This window comes from Ostrinia furnacalis, unplaced genomic scaffold (genome assembly GCF_004193835.3).
Source record: "Ostrinia furnacalis isolate ACB-3 unplaced genomic scaffold, ASM419383v2 OfSCF0185, whole genome shotgun sequence".
In the NCBI taxonomy this organism is placed as follows: domain Eukaryota; kingdom Metazoa; phylum Arthropoda; class Insecta; order Lepidoptera; family Crambidae; genus Ostrinia; species Ostrinia furnacalis.
Window position 1 is genome coordinate 81,514 of NW_021130424.1, and position 24,359 is coordinate 105,872.

Genomic DNA, 24,359 nt, shown 5'->3' on the forward strand with positions numbered 1-24,359 from the left:
CGGCGCGCGCGCATATGTAAAGCCTGGTCCGTGAGCACGTAGAATCCCGTCCAATGACCCCAAGTTACCCATCCTTATCGCTCGCGCGTAATTATATTGCTGTCGCGACTGTGCGACGCGCGCCCGCAGTGAGTGTGCGAGCGCGACAGCAATATAATAGGCTAGTTTCCCAAAAAAAAATTTCAATTTTAATACAAAAAAATATTGGACACGTATATTTTTAATTGTCAATCAAACAAATAATTACAAAGTTATAGTGCGTTGAAGTTCCGCGCGACGTCATAAAGTGCTACACTTTTACGCACTCACTGACGTCACGGGCCTTTTCTTTAGAACTTTGGCACGGTTTATCTCTTTACATTTTCATTAGATTTAAAAGTGAAAAATACGTGTCGAGTAGTTTTTGATAAGCTAACTGACGGACTAATTAAAACTCTTGCTTTTTTACCCAGGAAACATCCCTATTACGTGCGAGCGACAAGGATGGGCAGCTCGGGGTCATTGGACGGGATTGTACGTGCTCACGGACCAGGCTTTAGTTGTATAGTGGTGTGGTGTGGGTGGTGTAGTGTGGTGTGGTGCGGTTAGATGGCGTCGATGTCGACGTCGTTGCCGTCGTCGTCGTCTTGGGCGGGCGCGGGGCGCGCGGGGGACGCCACGGCCTTGATGGGCGTGGCCTTCGCGCGGTCGTCGTACTGGATCTGACACAATGGCACAAACAAATTATTCATTTGGTTTGTTTTCGCACTGGTATAAGTTGATAAGCGTAGATATCTCGCTGGAGCTTCATCGGACGATGGACGAGGGCAGGTTTTCAAAATTTAAACAAAAGTGCTCAAATCTTGCTTAGGGCAGAGAACGAATATCGTTATCATATTTCACAGTTGGCACCACTGGCGAATGACAGGACGTTACACTATAGTGACGCCATCTTAGTGAGTGCAAATGTGATAACCTCCTGCCACTGCAGCAGCGCTCACCAGATGGCGGCACTTGCAAATGACGTACAGTGGCGTCATCTAGTGAGGCCAAATACGATAGCCCTCAGGCCCGGTTTCCACCAAGGCGGAGCGAAGAAATGTAAGGCGGAGCGGAGAAATGTTTTGAATAACCAATTAGATATCATTCATTATTTATCTATCTACATATAAAAGCGAAAGGTCACAAATTGACTGACTCAGTCACTCATCACGAAATCTCAGAAACTATAAGTGCTAAGGGGTCTCAAATTTTTCATGGGGGTTCCTTTTTAGAACGTAGGTGCTCACTACGACGCGTACGAAGTCGCGGGCGGCCGTTAGTTGGAGAATAAAACCTGATCGGTTATTCAAAACATATCTCCGATTCGCCATGGCGGAAACCGGGCATTATTGTTTCGCGTAATGCGGTGCATGTACCGACCTCGAAGTCCTCCTCGTCGGAGGAGTCGCTGTCCTCCTCGTCGGCCTCCTTGAGCCAGTCGAGGAAGGGCTGCGCGCGGCGCCGCACGTCGGCCAGCGTGTCCTTGCTGGCGTACTTGCGCGACGGCTTGGCCGCCCACTCCAGCACCGCCTTCTCTTCTACGATGTCGTAGTCGTAAAGCAGCTGGAATGACAAATGTACGAGTGAATAGCGCCGTTAAATAATTTTTAGTGGGTTGACGTCGGCACTGCGACGTCTGAGATTATCGCTCCATAAATATAAATATAAATCTGAGGAGCCTCCACTAAAAATCTGTATCGAAAAAAGTAAGAATAGAGCAATTTGGGGCGCATGAGTGTGATGTTACCATAAGTGCGGCTAGAGGCAGGCGACAATAAACACAGCAGCAACAGCACTTTGTATCTATGTGCAGAAGTTTAAATAAATAAACGGGCGCACCTGCGGCGAGTGCCCACGTAAGACCCGGTACCCCCGAGGCAGAGCCAAACAGAGAATGAAATCCGATTGACTATTCAAAACACATCTCTCTTTTTCGCTTGATCTATTTTTACCGAAGTGGAGCGGAGTGGAGACGTGGAAATAATTTAATTTAAACTGATAAACACATCTCCTCTCGTCTGCGCTACGCTCCGCCTTGTTGGAAACCGGGTCTAAGTTTTATCGTAGGCCTTAAATGGTATGCTCGTGCATCATGGTGTTTAAAAACGCGCAGGCAACGGACAAAGCCAGGAAGCCGAGATGCCACCTAGCTCCGTTCCGACAGTTCGCAACTTCACATAGTCTCGTACCTTGAGCACGGCGGGCACCTTGGGCAGCAGTGTCGGATGGTGGTCGCACAGCGCCGTGAGCGCGTGCAGTGCGGCGCGCTGTGCGCGAGTGTCGGCGCGCGTGAAGCGCATAGAGTCGACCTATAGCTAAGCACGTAGAATCACGTCCAATGACCCCGAGCTGCCCATCCTTGTCACTCGCGCGTAATTATGTTGTTGTAGCGCTCGCACACTCACTGCGGGCGCCCGTCGCACAGTCGCGACAGCAATATAATTGGGTATTTGACACCATTTCTCAATAATTCTAAAGCACAACTTTTTTAAAAAGACACTTCTTTCTGGTCATGAAAACTTAATTTATTTTTAATTACCTGTAAATTACGATTTTTGGTTGCATTATAATTGAAAAAAGTATTATCATTGAGTTGATAAAATTGTGACGTCACATGCTAGTATTGCCGTACAAAATCTATGGGAGAGTGTCGTTTTGACAGTTTTAAAAAGTACGTCAATTGATTGGTGATGTCAAATACCCTATTACGCGCGAGCGATAAGGATGGGTAGCTCGGGGTCATTGGACAGGATTCTACGTGCTCACGGACCAGGCTTTAGCTCCACTTGTATAGAACCTCCACTCTGCGTTACTCCGTCGTACCTTGAGCATGGCGGGCACCTTGGGCAGTAGTGTCGGATGGTGGTCGCACAGCGCCGTGAGCGCGTGCAGTGCGGCGCGCTGTGCGCGAGTGTCGGCGCGCGTGAAGCGCATAGAGTCGACCTATAGCTAAAGCCTGGTCCGTGAGCACGTAGAATCCCGTCCAATGACCCCAAGCTACCCATCCTTATCGCTCGCGCGTAATTATATTGCTGTCGCGACTGTGCGACGCGCGCCCGCAGTGAGTGTGCGAGCGCGACAGCAACATAATTACGTGCGAGCGACAAGGATGGGCAGCTCGGGGTCATTGGACGGGATTCTACGTGCTCACGGACCAGGCTTTAGCTCCACTTGTATAGAACCTCCACTCTGCGTTACTCCGTCGTACCTTGAGCACGGCGGGCACCTTGGGCAGCAGTGTCGGATGGTGGTCGCACAGCGCCGTGAGCGCGTGCAGTGCGGCGCGCTGTGCGCGAGTGTCGGCGCGCGTGAAGCGCATAGAGTCGACCTATAGCTAGCTCCACTTGTATAGAACCTCCACTCTGCGTTACTCCGTCGTACCTTGAGCACGGCGGGCACCTTGGGCAGCAGTGTCGGATGGTGGTCGCACAGCGCCGTGAGCGCGTGCAGTGCGGCGCGCTGTGCGCGAGTGTCGGCGCGCGTGAAGCGCATAGAGTCGACCTATAGCTAGCTCCACTTGTATAGAACCTCCACTCTGCGTTACTCCGTCGTACCTTGAGCACGGCGGGCACCTTGGGCAGCAGTGTCGGATGGTGGTCGCACAGCGCCGTGAGCGCGTGCAGTGCGGCGCGCTGTGCGCGAGTGTCGGCGCGCGTGAAGCGCATAGAGTCGACCTATAGCTAGCTCCACTTGTATAGAACCTCCACTCTGCGTTACTCCGTCGTACCTTGAGCACGGCGGGCACCTTGGGCAGCAGTGTCGGATGGTGGTCGCACAGCGCCGTGAGCGCGTGCAGTGCGGCGCGCTGTGCGCGAGTGTCGGCGCGCGTGAAGCGCATAGAGTCGACCTATAGCTAGCTCCACTTGTATAGAACCTCCACTCTGCGTTACTCCGTCGTACCTTGAGCACGGCGGGCACCTTGGGCAGCAGTGTCGGATGGTGGTCGCACAGCGCCGTGAGCGCGTGCAGTGCGGCGCGCTGTGCGCGAGTGTCGGCGCGCGTGAAGCGCAGCAGGAGCGCGCGGTGCTTCTTCAGGTCCGTGGCGATGGAGTTGGGCCGCACCAGGATCTCGAAGATCACCAGCGGCGCCTTGGACTTCACCTCCAAGCTGTGGATCGATAAACAGTTTTAGATGAAATGCAAGTCACCTTTTCCTTTTTGTCTACCTAGGGGACCAAGACGAACATAATGAGGGCTGTCGTTTTAGTGCACACCAGTTGGCGCCACTATGAAGTAAGGTCACTGTCACTTGCTAATGCCTGGTCCGTGAGCACGTAGAATTTTATCAAATGACCCCAAGCTACCCATCCTTATCGCTCGCGCGTAATTATATTGCTGTCGCGACTGTGAGACGGGCGCCCGCAGTGAGTGTGCGAGCGTTTTACTACCATTTCAGCGCTCACCAGTTGGGCGTCACTAGTATGTGACAGTGACCTTACTCTGCAGTGGCGTCAACTAGTGAGCACTAAAACGTTAGCCTTCATTATGTACGTTTAAGTAAAGTCCTCGGCTACTGACCGCTCGGCCTCGTGCAGCACGTTCGCTTCGCACGCGCACTCTAGGCGTCCATTACTATCAGCATCCATGCATGCGTTAAACTGGTTTTAGAATCGCGCTGACCGCTCGCTGATCGTCGGCGCTGACAAATCAATATGTATGTAACGCTCGATTTCCTCCTACGCTGACGTCGGTCGCGTACATCAGTCGAGCGTACGAATAAACACAATGTTCTATGCAGCACCGCACTGCAACGCCGTCGTCAGCGGTAGATGATTACATAGAACTAGTGTGTAATCGTGCGCGGCGCTGACGTCGGTCACCAATGTCAGCCTAAAAGGAAATCAAGCCTTATTGAAGGGAAGATTCCTGAGTGACGCTGATCGCTCGGCGCCGACGCTTCATACATTTTGGCTGTCAGCGCTGACGGTCAGCGTGACTCTAACTAAAACCAGCATTAGAAGCCGCTCTCCGTATACTAGTAACGTGGTACAGGGTAGCGTACTGACCGCTCGGCCTCGTGCAGCACGTCGCCGGCGGCGCGCGGGCCGTCGAGGTCGGCGGCGGCGGCGCGCGCCTTGAGGAAGGCGTAGAACAGGTCCATGCGTTGCTTCTCGTTCTTCTCGCTGTCCTCCGACACCGTCATGCTCTTGGCGCCCTCCGTCAGGTCTGTAGGACAAGTTTAGATAACGATTATTTTGTGGACTCTTATATTGACGACTGTAGCGGAGGAGGCGAAGAAGATCAGTAAGACTTGGAGCGAGATCAAGCGCGAAGTTCATGACCGAACGAGATGGAGGCCTGTTGTGGACGCCCTCTGCCCCATCTAGGGGACATAGGACCTTAAGTCAAGTAAGTCATATTGACGAGTCAAAAGCGGAGACGAAACGATATTATGGGCCATCATCATTACCATTTCAGCCACAGATCGTCCACTGCTGAATATAGGCCTCCCTCAATTTCCATATCGTCCGGTTGGTAGCAGCTTGCATCCAGCTTCCTGCTATCTTTATGAGGTCGTCGGTATTACAGGCTATTTTCGTTATTCACACGTCTCGTCTCCACTCAAATTCGTAAAAAGAGATAGAACAAAACTCATCTTAGTTTTGGTAAAAATATTATTATGTTCGATAAATATAAAAATTAACCGATTGGTTCAGGTAGCATAGAATAGGACCACCCCCACTCAGGACCACCCCCACTCTTCTCGTAGGTGTCGTAATGCTACTCCGACCTGTCTGGCCAGCATGGGAACTCTACTCCCTAGGGCTTTCAGGCTATGTAGGCCAAATCCTCCACATCCTCTAGTAAAGGGGAAAAGGAAAGAGTCGTCCTCCTGCAGTAGAGACTAATGCCCGTTTTCACCATCGATCCTTAATTTTTAAATGATAGGGGTCACTTAAAAATTAGGGATTGATGAAGAAAACGGGCCAAAAAATGACAATAATGATGATATTGAAATGCGTGCTCCATAAAGCTGGTTACCTTGCATGCGCGCGCGCACTGCGGCCTCGCTGACGTCGACGGTCCAGTTGTCGTCGTCGTCGTCGGCCGCCGCCGCCTTCTTGCTGCGGTGCGGGGCCGGCGCCGGCGCCGCGCCCGTCTCGCCCTCCTGCTGGACGGACAAAAACATTGTTTACTTCAAAAAAATAATAAAGGGCTGGTGCGAATTATGTGCGTCAGTGGTAGACAGGACGGAACTAATAGAAGTCTGCAGCGACTAAACTGAATCATTTCAATTGACTATTGTTGCCTCAGTTGCTAACATTATTTTACGTGGCCAATCGTAGCTTTGTTACGAAACAAATTTATGAAAATCCACAGACAAAAGTTATTGAGAAGTAATAACAATACAATAGGTTGTGAAATTCACAGACACAAAGCTATGATAAATAGTAAATACACTAGGTTGGAAAGTATACTCACGTTGGCGGGCTCCTGTCCCTCCTCGTGGTTGCCGTTGGCGCCGGCGCCGGGGCCCGAGCGCTTGGAGCGCTTGCCGCGGTTGCCCTCCGTCAGCGAAGAGCCCTGCAAATTCAAATTCTTCGTTAGTTCGTAAAGTTTACTTTGTAGACCTTTTTCTTGCAACTATCTCCCACAATTATCACGAAGCAAGCCCATCAGAATACGGCTCTTGCTAAAAGGGAAGGGGTTAAAGTTAGGCGGTCATTTGCCAGTGGCACCAGAGAGCACAAATCATAGCTTTCTTCCTAAAGCAGCCATATTTCCTCCAAAGCGGAAAATAGGAGATGTGCGTAACGCTGTCAGCTGTGTCTACGAATCGTATGACGCTTTAGAGCAGTGGTTCTTAGTCCGCGGACCACTGGTGGTCCCTGGAAGCATTCCAAGTGGTCCACGAAGTGCACTTGCACAACTTGGTCAAAACCACTTTTAACTGATTTTTGCAGACAAACTGGTTTTGACCGATAATGAGGTGGTCCCTGACAAGACAAATTTGGTAAAATGGTCCCTAATGACTTAAAGGTTAAGAACCACTGCTTTAGAGGGTACGAGCCGGGAGGAGAAAGCAGCGAAGTACAAGGCGCGCGAGGCCGCCGGTCCTGCCTGACACATCTCCTCACCGCTTCATGCATTTCCACCAAAGTTGAAATGTGGAAATAACAAAATCTGCTTAGATAATCAAAACACGTCTGCCGTTTCCTTTCCTCTCCGCTTTGGTGAAAACCGGACTTTATTGCCGCTATCTCACCTGCACAGCAGGGTCGTTGGCAGGCGGGTTCTTGAGGATGAAGGTGTTGAGCTTGTGGTTGAAGTCGAGCTGGCCGTGGTAGCCGCACGCCTTGCAGCCCTGCGAGATGGTGTTGCGCTTCGTCGACACGATCAACTCGGTCTCGGGGTTGTCGCACTCGGGGCACAGCACGAACTTGCGGATGAATCTGAAACGTTGTTAGTATCGTATAAAGGACAATGACCAAAAGTGGTCCAAATGTCCACCACTAATGAGACCTATATTGGCTTATAGTCCATTAAATAATAATAAATATCCTTGGACATTTTACACTGCGCTTCTAGTCCCAAACTAAGCAAAGCTTGTACTATGGGTACTAGACAACGGATATAAATATACTTAAATACTTTTTTTTATTTAAATAGAGATTAACTTTCGATATGGGATGAAAAAAAATAAGCTGTCAGTAAAAATTTATGACCGTATGAAAAATTGAAGTAGTTTACGCGCTTATCTCAGGAACTACTGGTCCGATTTGAAAAATTATTTTTGTTATGGATAGCCAATTTATCAAGGATGGTTTTAGGTTATATAACATCACCCTACAACTAATAGGGGCGGAGCAGCGACCACCCAACCATAATTCCAATATTGTTGTCTTTCTTCTGAGCTTATTTTTTTTCTTTTAGCGAGAATCTAACACGGCACACTAAGCGACATGACATAACAATGTTATGATAACATGCATAGATTAATCCAAAATGTGCGATGGATAGAATGACATCAAGAACATTTTTCGGATGAAAAGGTAAAAATCATGACTTCATTCAGTCATAACTTTTTACTGACAGCATATTTTTGATTGCGGTTTGGTTATAATTAATCAGTATTTAGTAGACTATTTTACTACATAGGTCTCCTTAGTGGTGGACATTTGGACCACACTCCATACATTTTTGGTCATTGTCCTTTACTTGAACTATCATAAGCATGATCTCCACTAGATATAGCCTCAGGTCAAGCAACTGCCTCGACCCGTGGCTGCTCAAATGGTAACGCTGTCTCAAGCTAAGGCACGACTCGCCACGAGGCTATCGTCGGCGCAAACCGAGCCGAGAAACCGCGTATCTGATTACACCAGGCAGTCTGCCAATAGGGAGAGATGGCAGGAGCACGTGTGAAGAGCTGTATCCGTCTCTACAATTGACGTGAACGCCTTAACGTGACCACAACCACTCTGCGAACAACACAACGAACGAACGAACCCAAGAACGAAACAACTTAGAAGAAAAAGACCGAGCCATATTTTATAAGGTTTTGCGCTTATATAGGCGCTTCAATCGGAGCCGTGAATTTAATTGAGACGGGACTACGCGCGTCTGGTGCCATGGGTAGTATTGCTCTTAAGTACTGGGTAGCGTCGACTCACTTCGATCGGCAACGTGCCTCCACCCACTGCCTCAATACGTCGTATCCACTTGTCTGCCTCAAAAAGAAGCTGCTGAAAAGTAATACAAAGGTCAAAGGTGAACTGCAACTCACCCGTCAAGCAGGTCCTGCAGCTTGGCGGAGTCGTGGCTGCCGTTGACGATGAACCGTTCGTTCTTGAAGTCGAACTGCGTCTGTGCGCCCAGCTCGCAGCCGAAGTACTTCGTCGGGTCTGCAAGCATTCACACAATTAGCAACTTGCATAAAAGGATCAAATTATTGGCATTAAAAGTTAGTGGGTCTAATGAAGGATATTGCTTATACTATCAGATAATAGTGTGTTTGTTTTAACTTAATTAAGGTGACTAATGCCCGTTTGGACTATCAATTCCTAATTTTTAAGTGACTCCTATGAAAACAAAAATGTGTTACTATAGGTACTTCAAAAACTAGGGATTGATGGTGAAAACGGGCATAAGTTTCTTCCGTCCATTTCTTCTCAGCACCAGCCCATATTATGCTGTTCCGAACTTCCTAAGTGGTGGTAGGACAAGCTATACTTGGGACGTGTACAAGCGCCCTGGGAAGGGTCTAGCCACTGAATAAATGATTTGATTTGCTGTACATTGCTAGTCAAAGGCCTCATGGATTTTATAATGACCTGTATACAGATCGTCGATCTACTGAGTAGGAACGCTTAGGCCCAGAACAGACGGTGAAACGCAACTGCAACTGCTAGTTACTTTTGAGTTTTTTTTGAGCATCTAAGTTTCTGCCATGGCGGCCGTTGAGAGACCACGCATGACGCGACCAGTTTGAAACTTTCAGTTTCAGTTTCATTCATCAGAATCATCACAAAGTTGCAGTTTCGTTGCAGTTGCGTTTCACCGTCTGTTCTGGGCCTAACGCTACGTTTTCCAGTCCGTGGTCGCCAGTTCAGATTTTTTCTGCGCCATCAGTTCTCAGTACCACATTAGTCCGGCAATTCGTCGGGCTGTCGTTGATATGAATAACAATTTAACAAACAATTGTGTACTTACAAGTGGCGGGGCGGCCGAGCGCCTTGGCCACCTCGGGCATGTTGACGATGACGGTCTTGATGCCGTTGCCCTTGCCTTCCACCTTGGCGCAGATGCGCGGCATTTTGTAGCGGTAGAACGCGTCCGCCACATTGCGGTTCACGTTCACGGAACCCATGGCTGCGGCTTACTAATAACTAACTAATCTTAATGGGGACTGATGATTGTTGATTTGGCTTTTTCTTGACACTGATTCTGGAAGAGATAATGTATTGGTTAGAAGATGTCAATGTAGACATAAATTTTGCTCCGATTGCTGTGAAAATAGGTCCGAATCACGGCTAAACTTAGCTGTTCATCTATCAATACTTCGTATTCTTTCCTAGCAGTTCCATCATAAATAGGGGAACGTGCATTCTACTTATTCCAAATACAGCAGATACAAGCAGACAGGCTGGTTAATTCAGACCATTTTCTCCAGCACATAAAATCTGGTCCTAATAATCTACATGTTGCATGAATGGTTTGTGAAATGCTGGAATATCTTAAAACTATAGAACTCATAAGCAGGATAGAAATCGTAATAAATAGCCAATTAAAAACGGGGTTAAGTAACTGACTGAAGCGTTTTGGTAAAAGTAGTTGTCTCGGAAATATTGGTCAAGTCAACTACCCATTTGGGTTGTTTTGCATAGGAATAAGTAGTATTTTGACCATAGCTGTCTTCTAACCTGCTGTGAGAGTCGAGGGTAGTGGGTGTGGGGACGTGGTAACTGGTATACTGGGTAGGGTAGAAGCAGAGTAAATACAATTTAGCGTGAATTAGTAGGGTGTTGCACCGAATTTTGTCAGAGTGTGCGTGCGCGCCGCATACGTATTAGCGCGCTCACATACAAACCGCGCTCGGTGCGATTCTATGAAGATAACCTACTCATTTGTATTTACTCTTGTAAAGCCCGGTCCGTGAGCACGTTGAAATTTTGTCCAATGACCCCTAGCTACCCATCCTTATCGCTCGCGTGTAATTATATTGCTGTCGCGACTGTGCGACTAGCACCCGCAGTGAGTGTGCGAGCGCGATAGCAACATAATTACGCGCGAGCGATAAGGATGGGTAGCTTGGGGTCATTGGACAAAATTCTACATGCTCACGGACCAGACTATACAGGGTGTTAGGTAAATGGGTATATGAGCCGACACTAGCCCATGTTAACATGGTCATGTAAATGGTATGGTGAAGTCAGAAAATTGATATCTTCATTTTAATTATTTTAATTTTCATACAAATCGGATTTTATAAAATTTATTTTGTATGAAAATTAAAAAAAAAATTATATCAAATTTCTGACTTCACCATACCATTTATATGACCATGTTAACATGGGCTAGTGTCGGCTCATATACCCATTTACCTAACACCCTGTAGAAGTGTGTTGTGTGTGTCACTGACCAGGCTGTCTAGCTGGCGGGGGTGAGGAGCGCGCGGCGGGCGCGGGGCGGCATGCGGGCGGGCCCGCGGGCGCGCCAGTCACGTCTGCCGCAGCGGCAGCAGCTTCCGGTGCCTGTTACTGCAAAATTTTGATGCTCTGCAACAGAACGGCGCTGCCTCAGTAGCGTTGACAAGCCAGTACCGTCCTGTTAGTTAGTCGCGCGTTTGCCGTCGGTCATTGTGCCGCGGTACTGATTTGTTCACATGAGTATTTTTTAGAAAACCATTGAAAGAGATTAAACTATGTTCAAAGCTATGTATTAAAACTGAAAGCACCTTCTAATAACTTTACTGCTGATAAATTAGCAAAGTAATCCCCTTATTGGAAACTACAATCGAGTTGCTATCAGTTGACAGCTTTGCAAATAATAAGAAACGATTGAGCCACCCCCGTTCGGAATTTGGGCGAGTCCACCGCTTCATGCTATCGCCAAGTGTAAAGCACCACCGCCCGTTGGTTTGGGAGGTCACAACCCGATTTTTTTACAATAAAAATCTGGTCCTAAGATTAATAAGCTCTTCTTGTGTTGTTCATTGAGGCCTGGTTTCCACCAAGGAGGAGTGAAGCGGAAAAGTGTCGAGCCGTCGAATTTGACAGCGACGCAGCGCAGAGACTAAAGTGGAAATAATGTAATCTGATTGGCTCAACACACTTTTCTGCTTCGCTTCACTTTGGTGGAAACCGGGCCTAATCCCAACTAAGCCTGGTACCTTGGTGACGATTCCTGAGCAGCTATAAGGCATCTAGTGTCCCTATCGGCTGACCTGCGGACAGTATTGGAGGTTGTGTGCAGCGTCATGCACGCTCGACGGCAGCCGGCCGCTGTCCTCGATGCCACGCGCCGACCACTCTCCACGCACTGTACTGATGTCTCTGCAACAACAAAGGGTTCCCATTAGAGGCTAGAAGATCTAACACTTCTTACTTCATTATCATCAGGTCATTTAGTCTCCACTACAGGAGCAAAACTACAATTTACCAGGGGCAAATGGAGAAATTGGCCTACACTACCCACGCTGGCCAGACGGGTTGGGGAGGGGCTTCTTACTTGAAGAGAAGGAACTTGAAATTGTTTGCCTCAGTTGCAACTTCAACTATAACTTTAACCGGTGTTTTTGTATGGAGTTTAACAGACTTGACGTTCTTTATAGATAAAGTAAGATGGTGGAACCCTGCCTTAATGAAGATTACATCACTGCCTATTAAGACATGTGGAAGAATTTAGTCAACGTGTTTGGACATGGAAGATTCCCTGCTTAAAAGAAGCTACCTAAAGCTTTTTGCCGATGTTGTTTTGCATTCAAAATGAGTGCCAATTTTCCTCATGACATTCTTTCAACATGTTGGTACATTTGTGACTTCACTGACCTTTCAACAAGTGGAAGTCCAAATAAATTCCAATTGGAATCGTGTTTGAGTTAGTTTGGACAAGTGCGCGGAGTGCAATAGGCGATGTAATGTTGTCAATTATCTAGTTGACGCAGAGTAAACGAATAGAACTCGCTCGACTCGGGCAGACGGAGCGTAGACATTGTAATATGCTTACAATATGCCCCGTTGACAATGTTTAATAATGAAATCAATTAGGCTGCGTTTCCTCCAGAGATGTGCGAGGATGCGTAGCGAGGGATGTGTTTATAAAGAACCAATAGAATCGATTCATTTACCGAGGCGAGGCCGTACCTCATGATTAATCTACAATTTATTTTGGCTAAAAAGGTTTTCTAATTTATACGAACCCTTCTCATAAACGCGTGGAAAACGCTGTGTATTGACTACTGCACAGTGTTTTAGAAACCCTCAAAATCGGACATGATTAAGTTAATGCCATGAGTCGATAGCGTCTTACGTTTCAATCACAAGAGTGAAACTCACGTGTGCTCATTTTACTTGGTTTTTGAGAAAAAAATTGTGAAAGTTGGCCGTTTTTAAAATTCCTAAAAATGAAAAAAAATATTTTTTAATAATTAAGAGGGTTTGTAAACTTGTGATATAGCTAATTCGATTGATCATTAAAAGACGCATGTATTGTACTTTATTTCATTTCTACAAGTCGAGTAGTTCCAGAGATTTTAATTATTTTTCATTATTTAGACTTTATTTTTTTTCTTCCATCCTAAATGGAATCCGCAATTTTATTTCATACTGAACAATACTTTGGTATAGCCTCTATATAGAAATGTTTTTATCTTTCGTGGATCGTGTCTTGTACCAGAGATATCTGAATTTCTTTTTTTTTATTTTCGCCTATACAATTTTTTATAGCAATGTTTCATCGACGCATTGGAATATGATAAGGCGTTTTAAAGAATAATTACAAGGGGACTTCGTCGTCAAAAATACGTGTCTCCCGTGCCAAATACATTGTGTCGTTTATATTATTATGGACTTTTCATCCTCTGTACTGTGTTCGGTATCTCCAGTATCTTCGGTGTCTTGGTGTTCGTGTTGGCAAGGTTGAAGTAATGAAAGTACTGCTTTAGAGAAAGGTATTCTTTTCAATTTAATTTGCTAAATGGGTTTTAGCAATCGCCCTACGAGTGTGGACCCCTTCCCGTGCCACACACAACCCTTCATCGGAGTATAGTTAACGTCAGATTATATTTCAATGCGTAGATGAAACATTGCTATAAAAAAATTGTACAGGCGAAAATAAAAAAAAAATAAAAATTCATATATCTCAGGTACAAGACACGATCCACAAAAGATAAAAATATTTCTACATAGAAGTTATACCAAAGTATTGTTCAGTATGAAATAAAATTGCGGATTCCATTTAGGATGGAAGAAAAAAAATAAAGTCTAAATAATGAAATATAATTAAAATCTCTGGAACTACCTGACTTGTAGAAATGAAATAAAGTACAATACATGCGTCTTTTAATGATCAATCGAATCAGCTTTATCACAAGTTTACTAGCCCTCTTAATTATTAAAAAATTTTTTATTTTATTTTTAGGAATGTTAAAAACGGCCAACTTTCACAATTTTTTTCTCAAAAACCAAGTAAAATGAGCACACGTGAGTTTCACTCTTGTGATTGAAACGTAAGACGCTATCGACTCATGGCATTAACTTAATCATGTCCGATTTTGAGGGTTTCTAAAACACTGTGTACTGTGCGAAGTAAGTAGACTTATATGATTATCATCAACAAAGGTAAATCCGTTTGTCTGCAAGCAAGGCAAGATTTAATTGCTTATATCACGACAATCGTAAAGGTAGCAGAGAAGCGCTGGACGCAGGCCGCTACCAATCGATCAACGTGGAAAGCATTAGGGGAGGCCTATGTTCAGCAGTGGACGTCCTGTGGCTGAGGTGATGATGATGATGAATGGTGTATGGCTTTAGTAGATTATTGAAAAATAGTACTCTTTCTAAACTATGATTTGAAATGATATGAACTCTCATTTATTAAAATAAGTTGGGTAACAATAGAAAACTTTATCAAACAATGTTAACTTGTAAGCACCTGAGCAAACGCACATTACCGCAGATATTCCAATACAAACAAACATACACGGCGTATGACGTATTTGCCATACTTACACACAAATATCCGCGCAAAGCCAATAAGCGAGTACAAACGTTTGCAGAGCCGATTACTATTGCGAATTACTTTCAGATAAAAAGGCGTGACGTCAGCGAACTAACTACTAGTCTTCCTACACAAGTATTGAAAATATCCACCTTTGATTTCAGCAAAGTAATAGAAAGTACTTCATTTTTGTTCTTAGTAAAGAAACATTGCTAAGCTTCTTCGATATTAGCCAAACAAATCGAATTCTTAGTAACAGACCAAGTAGCTCGAGTCTCCAAAGGATGTACGGACACCTAACAAAGATATTTCATTTGAAAATGTATCAGCCATTATTATTACACATCCGCGAACTCCCTTGCCGACTGACCCTTTGTAATCCGGCGAATCCTCGTCAATACTATAATCCCGTGCTGTCATTCCGATATTTCCCACCGGTCCAAAGCCTACACACGCTCTATCATAATATCCGATATTATTGGCAAAATCGGAAAAAAATCGAAATAACCTTTTCTTGCGTGGTAGGTATGTAGTAAACAAAACAACTTACGAGCTATCTCCTTGCCATTTACGTGGTTTCGCGGAAGAGAGCATGTGGAGCATACGGCAGCGCTCGCTGTGTCCGCGGCCGAGTGCGTCAAGGACGCCCTCGCTATTGGCCAACGCACCATACGTCGTATACGAGCGAATGTTATGCAAACTAATAAAGCCACTGTTAAAATTTATCGTCGCGTTACTTTGTCCATTGCAGATTCGGCTCTCGCGCTTAAGGTCGCTGTCGCTGGAATGCGGATAGCGTGCGTAATTGCGCTTAATTTTACATCAAAATGTTATCATGAGTTTGATTAATTGCTTTAAAATGATGCGAGACCAAAATCTCCCAACATTATCCTCTTATTTTTGAGACAAGCAATCGTCACTAGCTAGAATGTCTAGCTTCACGCACGCTACTTAAAAATGTAAAAATACCTTGAATTTGCAAAATTTTGGTTTCTTTCCGAACTTCTACCGGCTCGTCGCTACGCATATGATTTCACAAGGGTGTGCAAACAAACAGGAAGCGATGCAAGTGCAGCGCCGGTGCAGCGAGCGACGCAGCCGCAAGCAAAGTTCACGGCTGCAACCTGCAATCGCATCGCATCGGCCGCGCCGTGAAATGCGATTATATCCAATTTCCAAACTATCAAGCAATAACTGCATTTATTGCTTTTTACATTACTTTCGATGCAAGCTGTGAATGATTACAGATTTTCGTTTCTATTTAAACTTTTCTTGGATGTTAGAAACACATTATACCTTCAGTTATTTGAAAGCCGCAATCAAAAGACATGCAATATATTTAATATTAACGTGCTCTAGAATTATGTCCTGCATAGCAGTCATAGACACTCCAGTTAACAAAGTACGGGCTGAACAAATTGCACGGCCCGGAGCCACAATCTCAAGTGTCCGCTATAATGGCACAGCACAGGAACTATCAGTGAATCGTAGGATAAATTCCCCCAGATGCTCAATTTATCATCTGACAAATAATATTTATCCTTTCGCGCATATAAATGATCTCAGTCGATAATTACTAAGTGCTGATGTCAAAATAAACCAGCTTAGATTTATTAATAGTGAATATCAGATAGAAATATTCGCACCAGTATAGAGGTAGAAATGTTTTAGCATACAAGGTCACACCCTCCGCCTATCAACGGAATTCGTTAAAGCCAGAAGTTATTTTGCACCGCTACAACGCGCCCTATTTTAAACTAGAAACGTACGTTTCAGGGTTCTTTGTCAAAATAAATGTACGCTAATGCTCGAATACTTCCCGAAAGAAAACTGCAGTGCGGCACTCTCGCACGTACCACACCACACCCTCTTACACAGATTGAAGCCAACATTAATACGTCTAAATCCTCGTAATTAGGTACGATTACTTCGGAAAGTATTGGACTTTCCGAAAGCAAGCTCGAAACTCAGATATGAAAACAGACTTCTGGCTATTCAACGATTGGCTGATTCCAAAAGTTTTCTCGGCGACTTCTAATGAGAGTTGGAATTCCTTCCAAAACTCATCTTTGATGGGCTCTACGTTGTCAAACTTTGTAAATGACAAATCTGCTATTTTTACGTGGTGAAAAACATGGTGTCTGAATTAAGCCTTACTCTTACAGTGTTTTTTTCAATTTCCTCCAAAGCGTGGCATTTTAAAATGTGGATACTCAGGTGAAGTAAAAGGACTACGCGGATTAGATTTATGAGTAAGCGTACATAGAAGAAAAATGCCCTTTAATGACTATTTTAAAAAATTGCAAATGACTATTGTGCCCGTTTTTTGGCCCCATCTGGAGTTGTCCCACTGCGCCCCGCTGCGTTATGCAGGGCCCAATTACGCGGGTCGCAATGCGCCAGCACCCGCACCCACAGACCTTATGTCCGCTTCACTATTTTAGAGATACCAGCTTAAACCATCTGGCAGGCTGCACGTTTTCATTATTTGCAATTCCCGCAGTTCAGTTTAAAACACATATTTGAACATTACTCGTATTAGAAAATGAAGAAAGAAAGAGCCTGAATGAGGACTGAATGAATACCTAAAGAAAAATGAGGACTGGACCCACTGAAATAATGACAATGATAATAATATTACGTTTGGATCAAACTAATGACATCAGGAAGACCATATTTTATCTACACTATAGCATCAGAATGAGTATCGGTAATCGAGAACATCGATCGCTGCTCTTCACATCGTCGCTTGTTTAAATCGGCGCTTTAATCCTTCTGTATTTATTCTAGTTCAGCTATACTAGCTAATTGATAAGTGTTAAAAATAATTCCGCAGCAGTGATTGCGAGCGGCGTACTTTCACCGCGTCTCGCGCTATCGGAATGCTAAAAACCCACTCACGACTCCTAGTCGCCAGAGATTTCTACGGCTCAATACAATTTGCACTCGAACCAAAGGCTACTGCAGTCTAGCTGGCTCATCCACCAACTTGCTGATAAGCCAATATACGAGCAGAAGTGCTTGAATAATGAATAAATTATGCTAATGTAGTGTGGTGCGGCGAAATTTGCAACCTTTTAACACCACTATCATTTTGAAAAACGGCAATACGCGCAGGTTTACTTCAATTGAGAACTGACATGTTTAGAGAATCTTCAGTTCCCAAAAACAAAATTGGCGTCTCGAATTTTAAACACAAACAGTAGGTTTACTACAGCGCTAATAGAACCATGAAATAATTCTAGAAATCGTGACAAGTTATGGGTTCTTTTGACTTTTAAGTCCGAAAAGAAGAGATAAATAGATAATTATTGTAAATGGCAACCAAAAAGTAATAAATCGGACCCCAATCTTAATCTTGCGATTCGGCGCTACAATATTGAATATGTAATACAAACATGTGACGTCGCAAGGCTATTCTGCGAAGCGCTGAAACCATAACACCGTCGCGACAGGAAGTGTCGGCCGATGCAGCAATCCGAGCCATTGAATGGGCGATGTTATTATTTACATGCGACGCTTCGGCAGACGATCGAGCGGCATCCATTCAGTCAGGCACATTGTTGGTGCCGTCAGATTAGCGCGTTGATGAGCGGGATGTTGATGAGATCTACGTATATTCTGTGTAAAGGGATATGTTTTTCTTAGTCTTAGCTAATCACTCTGTCTGCTATCTCTTCAATGACGAGAAAAATTGCTGTTAGTGTAGAAGTAGGTAAGCTTTTTAACTGAAACGTCACGTTTCGTTAAAACTGTTACGATATGATTGGTATTAAGTGTCGGTAGTCCGACCTCGTAATCAAATCGAAAATCCCACTAAATAACACTTATCTAGTCCTCCTAGTAAGTAGGATGCTACGTCGCTGTGCCGTCTGCAGTCAATAGTCTCCAGATTTAGGAAGTCCTGTATGGAACTGTCATTTTAAATGTATGCATTGTTGAACTCGCTTTAAAGCTTGCGCCACACCCACGTCCGGTATCGATGCGCATCGGACACGGAGCCGTAACGCGACACCGGCGCGGGCGCAACCCGATCCGCCAGACACTGCGACTGCCACCGGTCGTACTTCAATGCAAAATTTCGTAATTCAGCTATGCACATTCCTTTCAGTATGTATTTGGTGCAATCATCACACAAGAAACTTTTTCTGCCGAATGTTGACAATAAATCGATTAATCGCAACCTATTATTTATGAAAGACAACGGAAGCCCCAAAACAAATATGTACCACAGCGGTATCGATTACAGAAGCAAACATCCACGTCGGCTTCCGATCACGGCCGCTCATGTGTCATCTGATAAACGCTTTGGTTGACCACACACACATAATAATATAGCCACTGTTTGCATGGAAAAAAACAATGGGTAAACTTAACATTAAAATATTGTTACGCGCTTTTATATGTAGAATTTTTTCGTACAGATCATGTAGAATTACTATAGGAGAAGCGGACAACAGAAACATAAATCAGGAACACTGGTTGCGTCAAACATGCTCTGCTGCATATAATTATCTGCGTCGTCCTAATTACCCGAAGATAATAGTTCCCGCAGCACGCGTGATTGAGCGCGCGCATCTTTCTAGGAAGTTATCAAGGGCATGAGAAAATCCTACGTACACTTCTTGGAGTTACACAGAATGCAAATTATTGTATTCCTAGAGGTTCTTTGTACTACGAGAACAACAAAGTAACGTTTGGTAGACCAATGGTGAAACAAATTGACTAACGAAATGACACTATTTAACTCTAGTATAGCTGATAGCATAGCACATACAGTATGTGCGCAGTATGACGTATCGTATATGTATCTCGTAACCAAAGTAAGACCCCTTTCACATTATTATACTTCACTCTAACTAGCCGCTTTTCGATATCAATCTATGTAATCGGCGGAGGGCTGGGTCATTGCCCCAAAGCACAGAATACCTATTCTGAAGTAAGCTCGGATAAAATATCATATTTATTCGCGTTCTGAATTGGAACCTCGACTAATCTAGTCCGTTAGTAACGAGGGAGCATTGACGGCAGATAAGTTCACTTGTTTACCGACTAAGGCTAAGGCCTTAGCATTTACGCTTTGGGATGTACGATAAATTTCGTAGCTGATGACAGTATTCATAATTTACGTTTTCTGAATAGCAAGGTTTTTAATACTTAAGACCGCCCTTCACGTCATTAGTTGTTCAAAAAGGTCGATGATTCGGATCTCTTTAAAGATCCCATTAAACCCCCGGCAGAAGACCAAAGTAAGTGATACATTCCATGAGCCGACCGACCATATTCTGTCTTAGAACCGTTCAAGCCCCCAAGTTCTGAACCGAGGAACTCAAAAAGACTGGTAGTCATTGGATGAGAATATCGAGATATGCTGGTAGGCAGCACTGTATTTATTCGAGGCTATATCGTGTCATTGGTCTCCTCAATCGTAATAATTAAGATGGATGAAGAGTCAACCGCAATGAGCTTAATTTAGGAAACAAAGAGCTAATTAGCCAGTGTGGGTTAGTTAACCAATTCCCCAGCGAGTGTCCAGCCGGCTTATCAAAGACGAGGATTTCACCCTCCGCTGCCCAACCATGTCTAATACAAGCGGATTAAGGGATGAGATACTGGCCTTGAATCAAGTTTCTGGGGTAAGGCTAAAGTCCGAATGTTGGGTCTAATCAAATGGGACATAAGTCAGAAACCAATTCATACAGGTCACGTATCAAAGCCTTGCCTTGTAACACTTTATTTTATGTCCTTTACCCTGGGAAATTACATAGAGACAGACATAGATTAGGTAGTGAACTGACCCTGTTAACCAATAATATCAAAACACAACATCTTGAATTCACTTCTTTTTAACCCAAAACAATCGCGTTTTGACAGCTCATAAAAAGTATGCCAATCAACTAGTGGTGTCAAGTCAACTACCCCGTTATTAAAGGTCAATTAGGGTAAGGTACCTTTTCCCAATTCTCAGACGGTTGGACTCAATCTATAACAAGGTTGATGATTTCACCCTTCGCTGCTCAGCCGTAGGCAAATGTATTGGATTGAGCTGTGGAATGGGGATGGGATTTACAAGAGCTAACGGCATTATAGGACTGGATTCGTTCAAAAGATAACGAATATTTCAAACCAGTTAGAACAAGTAGTGAGGGGTGGTAGCTCAGACAGAATGAACAGGGTAAATGAACATTGTGAGGATTCCGATGCACGGATGGTGTTTGATAAGGATATCTAAATTCGTGCTGCACATGTGGTGTGTGATAATAAAGATATCTGCATTCGTGAAGTAGGAGTGATCTGGACTGAGATAACTATGGATTACTACACAATGGCACTTGTAGTCATAGCAAGCAAAGATAAAACGTAAGAGTAGCTCACACAAACCGCATTCATCTCCACACTTGCACCACTCGGTCGCGGTCTACAAGATTCGCTGAGCGAATTCAATACATCCACTTAGTATACAATTTGTCGGTTAGTAAATCGCTTTTTAACGAGATCACTCGTTTGACCTATTTTGTATCAAATCGCACATAATACGTGTCTGTTATTGAGTTTTGAAATAGTTTTTGGTTATTTATTGATAAGATCGCTAACAAAGGAAAAAGATCCATAGAGTCAATTTGTAATTTTAAAAATGTACTACCATTATCTATCACCATTTTCACGTTGAAGGAGAAATTGTATAAAACATTAATGGAACAAACTCGGTGATGGATCACAATACATTAACCACAATTAGGCGCAACCCGCAGGATTACCAGCGTCATGCAGGGATATTTGTGGGTGTGAGCTGGAAATGATGATGCATTACAAGCGGATTTTGCGCAATACCTCAGGCGGAGCGACGTAGCAGAAATGGGCTGATAAATATAACGAAATAAAATGCGAACTAGCACCAACTAGAATTTGGAGAACAATTAACAGAGGGGAGAGGTTTCGCAGGCTACATGTCATAGGAGAGACCAGACGATAATAATAGTTGTGAATTTCATCGTACTTCGTAAACTCGTACTTAAAAAAAACTTTTTTATCACATAGAACTCTTATTACGATTGAAGTATTGATAGCTCATCATACCGCATTTATTAATATTCGTGAAACAGGTGATCGTATCTTATCGAAAACTTTTGAATAATACTCTGAAGCCTGAAGATTAAATGGATCATTAGACAGGTCATTTTTCATTCATGAAACGTCAGGGAAGACGTCAGCATTTTTTTAATAAAGGACACTTCTGAAATGAATGCGTATCCACTCAAGCGTATAGCGTTTTAGTTGGTGATACCTAATCAAGAATCGTAAAACTTAAGTTCAACACAGAGAAAATGGTGATAAAAGCAAAGTTAATAGAACATTTTATGATGTTGTAAAAATACAGTTATCATACTGTAAAAACTATTAGATAGATGGTGATGATACAAGACTATCACAAGTATGCCAACTGATAATTGAAAAATCATGCTGAAATATTCTAACTACCCACTAAACAACTGACGTAAACAATCTGGCAAGGTGCAGGGCTATATCATTTGCAATGCGAATTAAAATACCATGACTCATTATTTCGGTAGACAGGTTATGGGAAACAGATTTTCGTTTACTTGACAAACTCAGAAGAATCGCTAAAATAGAGCACGAGAAAGTGCCATGAATAATTTTTAAATCTATGAATGAATAATGTAGTTAGCGAATTGAGTATTCTTGTAGGAAAGAAATTATTTTTCCCTTGATAAACATTTAGAACAATATTAGAAGTAGGTAGTCGTAAAGGAGAACAATTATCAAAATTGAAACAATAGATCCACTCCTACCATAAATTATGAATCCACCATTGTTGTGACGAAAAAAGAAACTTTAGTCGACTCTGGAAACAAGAACTGTCCTTCTGTATTGTATGTATTTTGCGGTTATAACAATAGGAACGCGAATAAAGGACAGCGAATTTCTATACATATTTTCTGGACGAAACCATTATTCGAATAGAAATGTGAAAATATAGTCAAGAACAATACAGAACAACACGGACTGGAATAGACTGAAGGATACGATTCGGGTGTGTAGAAGAATCGCGAGGTGACGAGTTCATAAACATACCGGTTTGTCGGCCGTTTGGTGTAGTGGTTCGAAACGGACTTCTATTCCGGAGGTTGCGGGTTCGATTCCCGCACAGTACAAACATTTGTGTGCATGAACATATTTGTTTGTATTGGACTGGGTGTTTTCTATGTATAATATGTATGTATTTACAAAAAAAAAAGTATTTAAGTATGTTTATATCCGTTGTCTAGTACCCATAGTACAAGCTTTGCTTAGTTTGGGACTAGAAGCGCAGTGTAAAAAAATGTCCAAGGATATTTATTATTATTATTATTATAAACGATCGATTTTATTTGAAATGTTTATTGCAAGGAAATATGATATCAACAGCATTCAATTAAAGAAATTACTAGGAATATTTAATTTTATCGTAACGTCGGCTCACAACGAGTGTGCTAACCCGCTTGGCTCTTGGCTCAAGCGATAATGATGCATTAGCACCAATTATAATGACACGCATATCATAATATAATATTTAACAAGGAGGCAGTTAAAGACGAAGACGTGGCAAGAGGCAGCCGACTAATTGGACAAATACATTATACATAATTGTATATCGAACCAGCCTTTGTCTCATAAAAAAATTGTATCAGGTATAGATTAGATGAAGAGCGTCAAACAAATTAAAAGTGTGATTACCTACACCACGATTGAACATCCAAAATTACAAGATAGACATTCAAAATGTGAACTTTAATATAAAACTTGGTCGAAGACAGATCGATCGAGTAATATCGGTGGCGGATCTTTATCCGCATCTACATCTTTATCTACATCTTTATGTAGAACCATAATCCGCAGACATGGTTAGTAATTATTAACGAGGCTTCTATCCCGGGGTTTGGGTACTCAACTGAGTGTTCAGGTGTGACAATGGCTAAATGATGAGCAATGAGGACGAAGCTTAATGACATTGGAGGGACAGCAAAGTAAAAGGTTAAAAGGGTGAAGATGTCGTTACATATTACATAGACACGGGTTCTTATTGATGATATCCCGTGATCTAGGTACGCCCAGCGCTTTGTTATCAGCCGCCATTGCGCCGGAGTAACAATCGCGCCCTGCGATAACGGGGCCAATGTCGGCCGTATCGAAGAACCGTTTAGCACGCTCTGAATACGCGTAATGACGATACAGAAATATCGAGTGACAACCCCACTAGGCGCTAAGGCCGCCTGACTGAACATGAATGTGCAATATTAGATAATGGATCATCGGCTATCAGAAACTACGTCACATAGTTGAATATTCAGATATGATAAGACTGTTTTTCAGAAATTCTAGGGCCTGAATTAATATCATGAAAAACCTTTTGTGGGCACAGTAATGGTAATGAGAAAAGAAAATTAGAATATTGAATTAGCAGTAAAGGTCGACAGCGAAATGTTTTTCTCGAGAAAGGGCTCCGGTAAAGTAAACTGTCTAGAACACCGTTAACATTATACGGGAGATTAAATTACCGTCGTTTTGAAACAACAAAGAGAGTGCTCCCGCCTTTATTTAAGCTAACAGCGTAGTGTACAATGTGTCGGGTTCAGAATAATTTGCATGCCAGGCATTAGAGGTGCTCGTTCTCAGCT

General features: G+C 43.6%; 1 protein-coding gene across 12 annotated transcripts in view; it reads right to left on the bottom strand.

Moving 5' to 3' along the window:
* Positions 1-463: 463 nt before the first annotated feature.
* eIF5 (eukaryotic translation initiation factor 5) overlaps positions 464-24,359 on the bottom strand; it is a 31,717-nt gene continuing 7,821 nt past the window's right edge. For 3 of the 12 annotated variants that reach the window (XM_028306244.1, XM_028306290.1, XM_028306279.1), the window contains exons 3-13: positions 11,855-12,017; positions 11,105-11,240; positions 9,676-9,909; positions 8,750-8,867; positions 7,229-7,415; positions 6,445-6,546; positions 6,004-6,133; positions 5,028-5,187; positions 3,922-4,129; positions 1,402-1,584; positions 464-701 (exon numbers count right to left, since the gene is read on the bottom strand). In XM_028306244.1, the coding sequence (XP_028162045.1) occupies positions 585-701; positions 1,402-1,584; positions 3,922-4,129; positions 5,028-5,187; positions 6,004-6,133; positions 6,445-6,546; positions 7,229-7,415; positions 8,750-8,867; positions 9,676-9,832 (1,362 nt within the window). In that variant the 5' untranslated portion in view covers positions 9,833-9,909; positions 11,105-11,240; positions 11,855-12,017 and the 3' untranslated portion in view covers positions 464-584. The remainder of the gene's footprint in view (positions 702-1,401; positions 1,585-3,921; positions 4,130-5,027; positions 5,188-6,003; positions 6,134-6,444; positions 6,547-7,228; positions 7,416-8,749; positions 8,868-9,675; positions 9,910-11,104; positions 11,241-11,854; positions 12,018-24,359) is intronic. The other 9 variants (XM_028306272.1, XM_028306306.1, XM_028306298.1 and 6 more) reach the window with 8 other exon arrangements.